Here is a 13731-nt window from a genome sequence, read left to right on the forward strand (position 1 = left end):
CTGGTACTATGAGTACTGTGCAGAGTGGAGACAGAACCTCTGTGTTTTTCCTCAATTGTTTTGTTGTGTGGTGGATGTGTCAACGTGCTGTACCAGTGCATGCTCCCCAACCTGACCTGTATTTCACAATTTTTTTTTTTTATAAAATATTTATTCTAATGTAAAATTAGAATGTACTGTATATAAATAGGCCATAAAGTGAATAAAAAACTCTGAACAGTGTCCATCTTTGCCTGACTTTCCAGTTGTCCTTCCCACTTAATTGTATGTTCAAATATTCTTACACAGCAAAATGCAATGAACCTAAAAACAAAACACACATCATCCTTGCTTGCATTTTATATTATATGAAGTCACACACTGGAACAACATACTTATTTCTCACGTTTACAACTTACAACTTTAACTTAATCACTAAAGGCCAAACTGATTTACAGATATCATTGCATAACTGGTCTCCAAAATATGAAAGAATAAACACTTTTGTAACAATTTTGGACAGCGACTTATGCTTAGCTTTGCAATCTTGTCTAGCTGTGCAGAGAGAAAATGAGTCAGGACAGACCCAACAGTCAGTACACTAAATTAAACCTAAATGCCACAGACCATGGCATTTATAGTAAATAAAAGTGGTGATCATTTTAACAGGACACATTATTGGTAAGCATAAGGAAGTATTAGCTGTATCACAGATAGAATTCTAGATTTTAGATTAAAAGTTACAAATCAAAATACAAAAAATATTAGTACATTTCTGACAAACAGGAGAAGAAAATTAAGCCATGTTATAGTTTTGCTTGTTATATATATTTCATTTCTCACCAACTACTAAAGAAAACTTGAGGCATAAATACTGTTTTCTTTTTGTTCATTAATAAAGTTTTAATTTGTTCATTCATTAAACCCAATGCCTCATTCCAAGTTTTCTCCACATACTCCTGCATGTAAAGTTAATGAATCACTAGTCACCGTCCACAAGAAAATCAAATGGTGTTCTTCACAGTAGTAGCATTAGATCCATTTCACATTGACTCGAGTTCATTTAGTAGTGAGGATGTCAGCCAGCAGCCTGATTGTTATAAATTAATGAGAAAGTAAATAATGCTTATATAATGGAGTGACGTATTTGAGCAGTTTAAAACTCACTTTGCTCCAATACTATTACTATCATCTTGCGGACCACAAATGATCAAAGAAGTAAGTTTCAAGAACCATCAATGTGTCTAAACTAGTGTGCTAGTGAAACATTTCAGCTAACATTAGTCAGCCTGTCAGCTACCTAAATAAACTCATTCACAAACCATCTCCAGAGAGATTAATCATCAATCACAGAATGCAGACATGTGGCATTTGGTTACATTTGGTTGACTGGTGCCACATCTGAAAGCCACATGATACATTTGAGGTAAGCATTTAAATTTCATACCAAAGAAATTTCAATTTTTGAATTGTTTGTAAATCAATTGACTGAATAGCTGTGAACTACTGTTCTGATGGTAGTGCATAGTTAATGATGAAAGCAAGTTTTGCAGTCAACCTAACAATGGCCAGCGAATGACAGTAATTATATGGAGTCATCATGCAAATGTGGGAAAACTGTAAAAAGTATATTAGATGGGGCTGGTGTGGCAAAAACAATTGTAATAGTTGTGTGTATTAAAGTACTACCCATATTATGTGCAATTTTGGGCTGTTTTTTGCCCATTCCCTTGTGTTTTAGGAGGAAAAATTATTTAACATAGTAGAGTTCAAGCCCATTGCCCCCAATAATTTGTTACACTGTGAGACACAACAGTGATTGTTTTAAGAACACAGAAAAAGTTACAAACTGAACAACCTCTTTTCTTCCAAGAGTTAGATGTTTGGTTAGTTAAAAATCAAGTTGTCCCAGAACTTCAGCTTTAAAACCTGCAAGGATAGTTACATTGTAGGCAGAATTTAAGATATAGTATTCATTGTGTCCCAACTGGGTATTTAGCAAGCTCTGCAATCATACAATTAACCTGCATATGAAATATCTTTTAAAAAATATTATGTATTTTTTTTATTTCTGCCTTATTTCTCTTATCACCATTTTACAATTCTCATTTTTCCTTTTTTGTTTTCATTCGTGTGCTATATAAAGGTTAGGGTTTGCCAAGAAAAACGATAAGAAAGTTCTTTTTGTGCAGATTTCTAGAAAAGGGTTGGTGAAATTACTTGTTAGACACTAGCTTAACATACCAAACAATATTATCCTAAATTTATAAAAGTTTAACGACATCCTGGCATTAAGAGACTACAAATATGCTTGACCCCTAGACTTGTTGGGAGTACCTCCTCCTCTCTGTACCATTCCACATCACATACTTCTGCACACTACAACCGTATTTAGAGAAGACAACAACCTGAGTGCCAACGGCACTTCATCTAACATCCATGCTCATTTCCTCTATTGTCAGCCTCCCAACAGAGCCTGATTGTGGATTTGTGTGCTAAATGATACTTTAAAACATGCCAAGTATAAACTTATTGTTTGTGTTATTATAATTGCATTGTTATTGTGGTTATTTTGTCACAGTGTGGCTTTAATGCAGCACTCTATGTGGAATGACTTTTACAATGTAGTTATTAGCACTGAAACTGGTTAATTAATTGAGCAGACTTTAAACTGCTGGACACACAATTATTTACGTTCTACACTGATTTTCCAGAAGTATCAAAAAGATTTCAGCAAAAAATGCTTGAGTTATCTATGTTTTGAGGATTTGACTGGATAACAGACATATGAATTATGTGCCCCAGATAACATTTTTTTTTTTTTTTCCCCCACATTATTTGCCACTGGAAGGAACATGTCACCATTACATTCCATTATATCATAAACAGTTTTCTCTCATTCTGCATGAAAACAAGAGATAACATTTTTTTTTCTAAGCCATCACTATGAACTACATGGGGTAAGTAACATATAACAAAAAAACATTTAAAAAAAATTTTTGGATGGAATATTCCTTTAATGAATATATTAATATCACCATTAAATACAGTAGGTTATCGGCTTTGTTTGTACACTGAACTACCATCTTACTAAACACAATTATAACAGGTAAGATTTCAGATGCTGCAAGAATGCCTATATTTATCAAAATCACAAGAAAAAAATGAGAAGGCACATTAACATATATTTAAAAACTCACTTAAAGCATTAAAAGATTATTTCTAGCCTTATCGATAATAGGGGTATAAACATCTATAGGATTTGTCATTTATCTTAAGCATTCGATAAACAGGCAAAAACTGGTTTCTGTTGTTTACAAGCTCTCCAACAGAAAAAAAAAATTTACTGTACATTTTTTATTTGGTTCCTTTATGCAAAGCATCTTATAAATCATAACACTTCAATTGCCTATATGCTCCACAACATGAGCCCTGATAATGAAGTGACTCACAGTGTGTCAGAGGCAAGGACTGAGCCAGGAAAAATATGTCTTTATCCAGTGAAAGTCCAAGACAAACACCATTTTAAATTAAGTTTAGGTAAGTAACAATTTTATTACGGTTATTCTTTCATTTCAATTCTATCACATGAAGCTTTGGGCTTTTTTAACCCAAGTATTGCATAATATTTTCAGTATTTCCACAACATGAAAAGACTCACTTAGGTTCACACAATTCTGTGACAATTCTATACAGTGCATTTTAACAGAAAACACCAACTTAATCCATTTTACAGGAGCTGTATAGTACAAGTGCTTTAATATTTGCACAAAGTTCACAGTTGTTTGAGCCGTAATGCAATGGAAGCTAGGAAGTAAGTCAGTTGTAAGACTTATAAATTTATAGAGTGCCTTTCAATACAGAAAACCACCGCACATAAGGTGGACTAAATTCTCTTTACATATCTAAAGTGCATATGCTGGAAGTTTAGTACATGAGGGATGAAAATTAACAGTTTTGTACTTTTAAAGAAAGAAAAAGCTGGGTATTCATTACAAATGTATGATTTACTTTATGAGACGGAAGTACATAATAAACAAGAACAACTGTGGCAGATTATTGAAACATTAAAACATACTTCAATTTACATGTTTAAAGCCTAAACATTCTCAATTGTAGTAGATATTTGTCATTTTCACCTTCCATAGAGGGCTAGGTGCCTAGGAAAGATCAAAAATTTAAAAATAACATCATATTCATAATTACTAACCTTGAAATAGTCTAAAATGATACCCCACATGATTTGTGTTTTAAATTTGTTATTTTAATACATCTGGGAGTGGCACTTAGAGGCTAGGACCACCAGTAAAACATAAAATATCAAAAATAGCATAATCTTCATGATCAGCCACCTGAAAATAGCATAAAACAACACTTCACATGCCTATATTACAATCCCACTTATTCCCGAGTTTTATGAAAAGGAGTAACTTTGGCCTGTTGTATCTACTTAGTGAGTGGGGTAGGCTGACATGACAAGAACAACTTCAAGTCCTTCTGAACAACATCTGTCAGTTTATTCTTTCCCATAAGGGTGTCATTTCCTGCACAAAATATGGTGCAAGAATGGACTAAAACAGGGGTGTTCACACTTTTTCGGCTTGCAAGCTACTTTTAAAATGACCACGTCAAAATGATCTACCTACATTAAAAATGATATATATATATATATATATATATATATATATATATATATATATATATATATATATATATATATATATATATAGATAGAGAGAGAGAGAGTATCAGAGGTGGGTAGTAATGAGTTACATTTACTTCGTTACATTTACTGGAGTAACTTTTTAAAAAAATTGTACTTCTAACAGTAGTTTTACTGCACTATACTTTTTACTTTTACTTGAGTACATTTGTGAAGAAGAAACGCTACTCTTACTCCGCTACATTGGGCAACGCTCGAATCGTTACTTTTTTCCATTAGATTAAGTCTGACAGACAATTTCCAATCTGCTCTGTAGCGTATGCTGTCAAGTTGCGCACACACCTTCCATTGCGCCTCCAGCTCTGACGGGAGGTTTTGGATGTTCCCCAAATCAAGGCACTGTAGCTTTAAGGACAGATGTTGCATCTTTTATCATCTTTCCATCTTGGAAGGACTTCTTATGCTTAATGATCGAGTGACTCACCCGGAACGATGCTTCGGTGTGTCTGCCTTTGCTTTTGAATTCAGCCGAGTGAACAATGACAGCTGTCCGATTAACTGTGATTTTAGTTCCCTCTCTCTTCTCTTTCTCAGATCATTTTTTGGAAGGAAGTCAGTTTCGTAGTTTTTATAAACAGTTCGAAAGTGCCTTTCCACATTTTCCTTCTTTGGAATAGCAATAATGGATCAGACAAATGCACTTCGATTGTGACATTGTGAGAAAAAAATCCTGTTCCAATTCCACATCCAGCCCATACACTCCCCTACCAATTTTTTTTTTTAAGTCCCTTCTTTAGTCAATATAAATTGGAAGGCTAACTAGATCACAGCCAGAGTTTTGCAGTAGCTCGCGCATTTGATCGTGCGTGCGGGATGACCAGTGTGTTAGAAGAAAAGAGATCTCAGACTGGCCGCCTTGTTTATCAATCAAGTGGCAAATGCCATAGGGAGGATATATGATAGACTAACATTTAACATTTTTTTTTTTTTTAATGCAATGCGATCTACCTGCACTACCTTTCAGATCTACTGGAGGATCGCGATCGACATATTGGTCACCCCTGGCCTAAAACATTAATTTTTTTTCAGTTTAAAGGGACAAATATAGGGGGAAACCCCACAGAGCTTGACATCTTGCATAACTAGACATTAAGACAAGATGAACGGTATATCATATATGGAGGTTTTCTTGTACCTGTGCCTGACAAAATAAAAAAGAAGTGATTTCAAAACCTTCAAAAGTAATTCTTATGAACACAATACCATATCAAGGCAATTTTAAAGTTCAGCAGACAGCAAGTGAAATCATAGTCACTCAATTAGTCTGTGGTATACCCATAATACAACCTTTTCATTTTGTATAATGCCTTTCAAACGTAAACACCAATCTACAGATGTAATGTGAAAGCACCATGAGACTATGAGAAGGTTGAAGTATACTATAAACATGTGATTATATAGTGAACTTCAAAAGTGAGCACCAGTGAAAGACAATTTATAAGTACTCTAAATAATGGTTTACATATTTCTACAATGTGAAAACAGGTAGATGATTGACTCAATGCATAATGATTCAGAGGAGGTGACTGATACTGCCACCTTGTGATTTTATAAGGTGGCTTTCACATATTAACACCAATGCAAGGCACTTTTCTATAAATTTGAAAACCACAACAAATAGTTGGTAGTGCTCAACAGGTCATTTTATATAGCACCATTCTGCAAGGATCTATCACAGGCAAAACACTACAATTATTTGCAAGGTTTACAGTGAGAGTTTTGGCAGATAATGGACTGGTCACCTTTCAAGTAAGTGGAATATACTGAACCAACAGCCTTGTGGTTTTAAAGCTTAAACTCCTGAGCCAAGAGATCACAGCAGTTGATGAAACACTGCCCTAAGGAAACTCCTTTTGGAGTCCCCAATGAGCCTTTAGCCCAATTCAAAACATATTCAGGGACAAGGGGCAAAGCTGTTGGTCTGCCACACATCACACTGGGTGTTGAAGGTGATAACACATCAAGAATGCCAGCACTTATGAAGCGAAGCTGAGAATGGCCTGAATTGCGGACACGAGAAACAGACATTAACAAAATTCAGTTCAGGAATGTCTAGTTATCTGTTTCCTTAATGAAGACTGACGCCTTTGAAATAAATGCATTTCTCTTTTTGCAATATTGTCCAATCAATCATTGTATTGCATAGCTTTTATCATCAGAATGCACAGTCGCAAGCAAGATTACTGAACAGTAAGAACTGCGTGGTTTCTTGGTGGCTTTCTGTTCCGGTTCGACCCCAGCCCGGTTTTCAACGCTTATACGTGCTGCCTACCTTGCGCCGCCTCCTCCGCCTGATTCTTCACACATCGAGGCCGATTTCAGTCACCACCAGGTGCCACACAGGCCCTACTTCTAGCAAAAGGTGTCGCCTGTGACTATCCAAGACTCCCGTGTCAGCTCCTGTCAGCTTTCGTCGGCACGAACAGTCTTCAAGTATGACTGACGTGTGATTGGCGGACAATTTCCAGTCTTACGCGACACTTTGCCACAAGCATTACGTTTTATTCGATGTGCATGCGATCACTCAAGAAATTTCGAACGAAAAAAAAAACTTTAGTCTATAAACAAATCGTCTCGCCCCACTCTCCACCCCTCCCCTCTTAGTAAGCCCTGTTTCTTGTCATGAGACACTCGGAAAATTTCATGAAAAATCCAACACACACAATAGCCTACCCATAACAGACAAAACTGGCCCCAAGCGGCTCTTACCTGCAACTCGGCCCGCTCCACGTCCCACTGCGCCCTTTCCAACTCGAATCGGGCCCATTCGTGCTGTAGGAAGTGCAAAATCCCCGGAATACTATACTGAGCTCTGGCCGCTTCCCCTCCGCCTCCTTCGGCTTGTGGCCCCGGTCCTTTGGCGCCGCCGGCCAAAACAGAATTATTATTATTGTTAAAAAAGACGCCGGGCCCCGCCTGCTCATCCATAGCCAGGCCGGGTGATAGCGTTCGGATTGTGGAGGGCTGGCACGGCTTTACGTCGCCGCTGCAACGCTCGTTCCGACCGCCGCCTGTACGCTAAAATACAGAGGGGGAAAAGCTACACACTAACGAAGTGGCTAGCTCGGCTGTGGAGCGTTAGTCTGACAGCCACCTGTCAGTCAATGACGTCCGCCAGCGAAACGCCCCCAAGGCGCGCGCGCGTGCCCGCGTGTTAGTCGGGTGCGTCCAACTTTGAAGGCATCATGGGTATTGTAGTTTACGCGCTCTTTTACAAACTGCTTGGCGGTCGCTGCACTGGAACATCATCGAAGACGAAACCCAAACCCGAAGCACCGAAACGCCATTAAAGGTAATGTTTACAGTGCCATATAACTTGTAAATTACAATCTAAACAATTAAAGAGGCAACATTTTCTTATTCATGTATTTTTTCTTATTGTATATCTAGAAACCAGGGGCAAATAATTCCTCAGAGTAGTGGCATCACAGAGAGTTCAGGTTTTCTAACATGAGCAGTAATAACAACCATGACTGTTTCTAAATTTACCAGTGAGGCAAGATTTTTTATTTAAAAAAAAAAGAAATCAACAAAAATATAATTAGCAATGTAGTAATGTCTGTCTGTATGTGGGTAAGCGTGCAAATATTTTATGTAGTGTACAAGTAAGGGCTCTTTTCTTCACTGTAATGGAGTAACACCTGAAACCAGGATATCATCCTCATCCTAGTTTTTTGTGGATTCTGGTTTTGATGGAAAAAAACAATGAGTTGGATTGTCAGATTCATTGTCCTCCTAGTAGATGCAACATTGATAAATTTATCAAAGCACAAAAGCCAATCTGAAATGTACTGTTGTCAAACTTAACATAAAGACCAACAGAAGCTTCTCCAAAACAAGAGGATCCACTTCTAAAATCAGGGCTAGTGGCAGCTTGGCAAAGGTAGCCAAGACAGGCCCAACCCAAATACCCCATGAAGCTATTCAAGTTCTTCTCAATGCCAAAAGGTGCTGGGGGCATCGGGTGCAATGCCATTGAAGAGGCAGATTTGAAAGGATAGACAAAAAGAATGGTGTCAATGTTCTGCTGTCTGAGACGGATTAAATGCCACTACATCTGGCACATATCCTTTAAACTGAAATTGAGTGTGACCTGGTAATGTTTTGCTTGTTGATTAGCATGTGCAAGTAAGACTGTCGCTGCTCTCTGTACACATAACATTAATGACCCAACAAACCAGTAAGATGGCTGTTGACTGACACTCGGAGTTCAGGTCAGGTGAGATATCACTAAACAACAGGGCTATGCTTAAAGACCCCAACTGATAATGTGGGTATCCTAGAAATACCTAGGGAATATCTCTGTTTGTGTCATTCTCGCCTTTCACCTCTGAAAGAGAGCTCTCTCTGTATCTCATGAAAGGTTAGGTAGATGAAGCCTGAAGGACTTTGTTCAAGATTTCAAAAATGGAAGGTGGCAAATGGTTTTTGTGTCTGTAACCCTTGTACTTTTTTGGAGGACACTAATGGTGAAATGAAATATCAAGTTAAAAAGACTGGCATTCCATGCAGTTTTAGCATGGGGCGTTTCTTCCTTCCAGGGCTTTTAATGTACAGTATAACAGTCTAAAGACTGTAAGTATGGTGTGATTAACAAAAAAAAACATGAAGTTCAGTGTTAATGGTACAGTTAGAGGAGAATTCATGCTAACAGAGATACCATTAATAATAAACATGGCAGACCTTGAAATAGATAGATTACATTAATAGAGAACCACACTGGGATCTTACATTAGCTGAGAACAGAAAGACGTGGCAACAATTGGCACATCATCACAATAGCTGGCAATTTTAGATTGACAAATCGCAAAAAACTGCGAGTGAATTTATCTTGTCTTGTGTCAAGCAGGCAGGAAGTGGTGGTTGTGTAACGGTGTGTGGAATTGTTTTTGGCATTCATCATTGCTCATAACACAAACTCTTCAAAACACATAGTTGTTATTAAGTTGATTATTATTATCTTTTCACTGTTCTAGTCAACACATGCTAATGAGGTCTTCAGAGACCCAGAAAAAGTCATGTTGTTGCTATGCCATACATGCTGCCACTAAGAGTGTGTGTGCACACAGTTTGACATGTGATTGTCAGGTGCATGCCAACCAGACCCACCCAGAGAAGTAGAAGCATTTGTAGTACAGTTCCCTGACTCCTATATCCCTTTAGGGAAGGCACAGACACAGAACTGTTGGCAGTCATAAGGAAAAAGAAAGTTTGGTGCACCATGATTAGGCTGTTAACAGTGGCACCCTGGGAAAGACAATGCTATGCAGAAGCTGAGTCACTAGAATCTGCAGGCATCTATAGGGTAGAGAATGTACTGTTTTAACAGAATTTGCTAGTTTCTCTAGGTATTTGTGTGTCCATATGGTTACATTATACTTTTATATTCTTACATATCATTCTGTTTGTCTTGTAATTCAACTGAAAATAAGATACCTTATTACATTCTACTTTGGATGATTTACTGAAATTAGTAGCAAATAATTCTCAGCTCTTGACCCCTATGATTCTAAGGGTTAGGTGATTATTATCATTATAAGAGTGGAAGATACTCAAGTACTGAATAGACAGTCTTCAAGCTCCCAGTCCAGCTCCCAGGAAATCTTCTTTCACCAACTGGACAGCCTGCCAGCACTAATTTAACATGTAATATTTTCAATGTTGTCATTTCTACCCAGTTCTCAATAGGTGTGCTTGAATAAAAAAATATGCATCTATAAGTCCTTGCACGTTAAGAGATATCATAAGCGTTCAAGTGTTTTCCATGTGGTGGTTTCAATCTGGTGGTCAAATGATGACCTCTTTCTTAGTGAGCTTTTATGCTGCATTTATGTGCTATCGAACTATGTGAGCTCACTGCTTATTTGTTACTTGGTCGTAAATAAAAGCAATTAAAGATAAACTATACTTTTTTAAAATAAAAAGTATAGTTTATCTTTAACAGATAAACTAATAAAAAGTAAAAATAAAAAGCAAACTAAACTTATTGAATGTATATGACTTTGCTCCAAATGCAATTCAGCCACAAAACACTTTGCTTTTTGACAATTAGTCTATCTGACTTGTAACTTTAAGTTCATAGGGCATTCATGTCAAATTTCTGGTTTAGAAACTCATATATCCACTTGTACGATAGCATGTGAACACAGCCTTATCCTTTGCAGTAGAATGGGGCTTAGCCAGTTGTGGGGTAGACCTGTTGCCAGGCTTCTTCCTGTGGGAGTTCTTCCATTATGTAGAGAGAAATTGAAATGATGTGAATAAACACTTCACCTCAATTCTAGTGTATGCTTAAAACAGTCTTCATAAGAGACTCGCACAACTTTCATGTGTGGCAATATAGATATACTAGGGGGTTCCCCCTGCTCTCTTCACCCGCCAATCCCCCCAGCCTTTGCCACGTGCCAGCTACTTTGCATCTCTGCCACTCTGATTGTGAAGAGAGGGGCTGAACACACCCCAAGGAGACGCAGTTGCTCCTCCTAAACCCCCTCTTAAATGGTGATACAATAGGAAACAAATATTTTTTTTTATCTCCTCCTTGCTTGGTCAGCTGCTGTTGCTGCCGTGCTGCGTGATCTGCATCTCGCATGGTGCTTTGAACATTTAAAAGCCTGTATAGCAACTGTCCTACTCTTTGTCTTTTATTTCCGGTCAAATGGTTAAATCTTTCGGCACAAAGTCTCGTCTCACGGGATGTGAATTCTTGATATTTTATAGTTTATAATTTCAAAATGGAATAAGAATTTGAAAATCTAACAACATCACATTAAAGTTTGATAAATTCTGAAAAGAATGATAGCAAACATATATATGTAGGTTTTAAAATAAGCCAGATTTTAAAGCGTGACAAAAAAGTGACATAAAAATGTCACACAAAATCATTTCACTTTTAGGCTTTGGATTTTATATATATAGAGTAGATTATAATTATAAATACTAGGGGGCTTTGCCCCTGCTTGTTTCACTCGCCCACCCCCAGGCGTGTGAAGCGCCTGCCACTTCGCAACTCTGCCACTCGCGTATATATTTATAATTATTATATATCTATATTGTCACACATGTAAGTCATGTGAATCACCCACAACCCCATTGTATGATGAAGGTAAGAACTGAAGAAACAGCACAAACTTGATGGCAAAAGTGTGTCATGTTCCAGAGTGTTGTGCTCCTATCGCAGAATACATGTGCATAAAGTTGTTAAGAGAGCAATGGGAATAATGACCAAAAGACAGAAGAATGTTAAAGGGTCTAATTGAAACATAGTCAAAGGACAAGCCAATGTCAAAGTCACCAAAAGAAACCATCAGAACACTACACTAAAATCAAAATGCTAATCCAAAATTCCTCCTCAAAATAAACACGAAAGGCAGTTCTCACACTAACTAGAACTTCTTTAGTTCTTCAATAAGTCTAAACAGTTAAATGGGTTTTTTTTAGGAATTGATCAAGTACTTGGATAACAAGACACTGTACAACACCATTTTTATAATCATCTCTGCCATGGTATTGTAGGTCACATGTCCCATCCCATGTGTCATGTGCCTAATACAGCCAATTCTACTGTAAACAGAATGACCATGACTATGTGAACAGAGTCACAAAATGGCATCAAATAAACATAAACACATTCTTGAAATGATTCAAATTGAATCAGAGCTGTCAAAAACATAGATCTATGAAATTGGGCTGCTTCAGAAATGACAAGGACTTCCTGTTAGTACTGAGTTTTAAAGGTAGCAGACTGGAAGGGGGGGATCAGAGCCACAATTTGCAGTGACATCACAAGTTGTCCGATTGGTTGGCTTCTTCTTGGCTGAAAGCTAAAGAGGAAAACAGTTAAGCTGCAATGTAACCTTCACATGTTTACATTGAGTTATGGCCAGTAGTATTTCTTAATGCATTGTGGGTTCACTTGAACAAATCTAGACATATCCAGTTCAAAGATATGTCTATTTGGGAATTTATAAGAGTCAAGGATTCCAAAAAATAACATTAGTTTACTGTTTTAGGGTGAATTGAAAAAGTTCACTTATTTTACACTTTTTTTCCAGTGCCATTTTGTTTGTCACAGGCACCGCCATTTTACGTTGTCACATTTCTAGGGGAATGACCTACTAGTGATGAGCACTTCCTTAGTATCTGAGATTAACAGATTAAAAATAAGACTTTACTTATTGCATTCCTGGTGTTCAGACTCTATTCTATTTTTGTTTTTCGAGTTCTGGTTTGCCATTTCAATTTTTAATTATAATTGGTTTTATTTATGGCTTTGACCGTGGCTTGTTCTAGCAATATTTATCTCCTGGTCCTTTAAATTAAAACTATGCTGTCTCACCCTGAGATGGAAAACCTTGTGTACCCTTAACATCAGTTTCTGTAAGAGAGAGACAGACAAACCTCGCATATGTCACTATACAGTATACTCTGTCTCTATGTATCTGTGTGTCTGTAAAGAGTAGGTTTACAGTTGTTTGTATGGAAAAAAAACATGCAGGTTATGATTATTACAGTAGCTGTATTAACTCAATTGCTTTGTTAACTTTATTAGCTAAAAAGAATGTCACAATGGCACAGGGCACTTAGGTACAATCTCATAAGGGCTCAAATTGATGGCCTTCATTATTTCCACATTCTTGTAGTTTACTTGCTAATAACAATAATAATAATGTCAATGTCAATTTATTTATATAGCTCATTTAAAACAACATAGGAATGCTGTGGCCAAAGTGCTTTACAATAATAGAATAAAAGAAAACAAACAAATAACATAAATAAAAATAAAATATATGAACATAAATAAAATACATAATAAATAGAAGTAATGTTACATAATCACAATGAGGAAACCATCAGTATTACTGAAGGTCACAGAATGCAAGTGAATAGAAATGAGTTTTTAATCTCGTTTTGAACAGTTCAGTTGTAGACGACTCCTTTATATGATGAGGTAAAGAGATCCACAGGCGAGGAGCAGCAGCTGCAAACACTCTGTCTGACCCCCTTAGTTTTACATTTGGTACGAGGGA

General features: G+C 37.1%; 1 protein-coding gene across 1 annotated transcript in view; it reads right to left on the reverse strand.

Moving 5' to 3' along the window:
- Positions 1-7793, reverse strand: part of strn (striatin, calmodulin binding protein) — a 190992-nt gene extending 183199 nt beyond the window's left edge. The window contains exon 1 of the mRNA XM_039738562.1: positions 7412-7793. Coding sequence (XP_039594496.1) covers positions 7412-7630 — 219 coding nt within the window. The 5' untranslated portion in view covers positions 7631-7793. The remainder of the gene's footprint in view (positions 1-7411) is intronic.
- Positions 7794-13731: the final 5938 nt, after the last annotated feature.

This window comes from Polypterus senegalus, chromosome 16 (assembly GCF_016835505.1).
Source record: "Polypterus senegalus isolate Bchr_013 chromosome 16, ASM1683550v1, whole genome shotgun sequence".
Classification (NCBI taxonomy): domain Eukaryota; kingdom Metazoa; phylum Chordata; class Cladistia; order Polypteriformes; family Polypteridae; genus Polypterus; species Polypterus senegalus.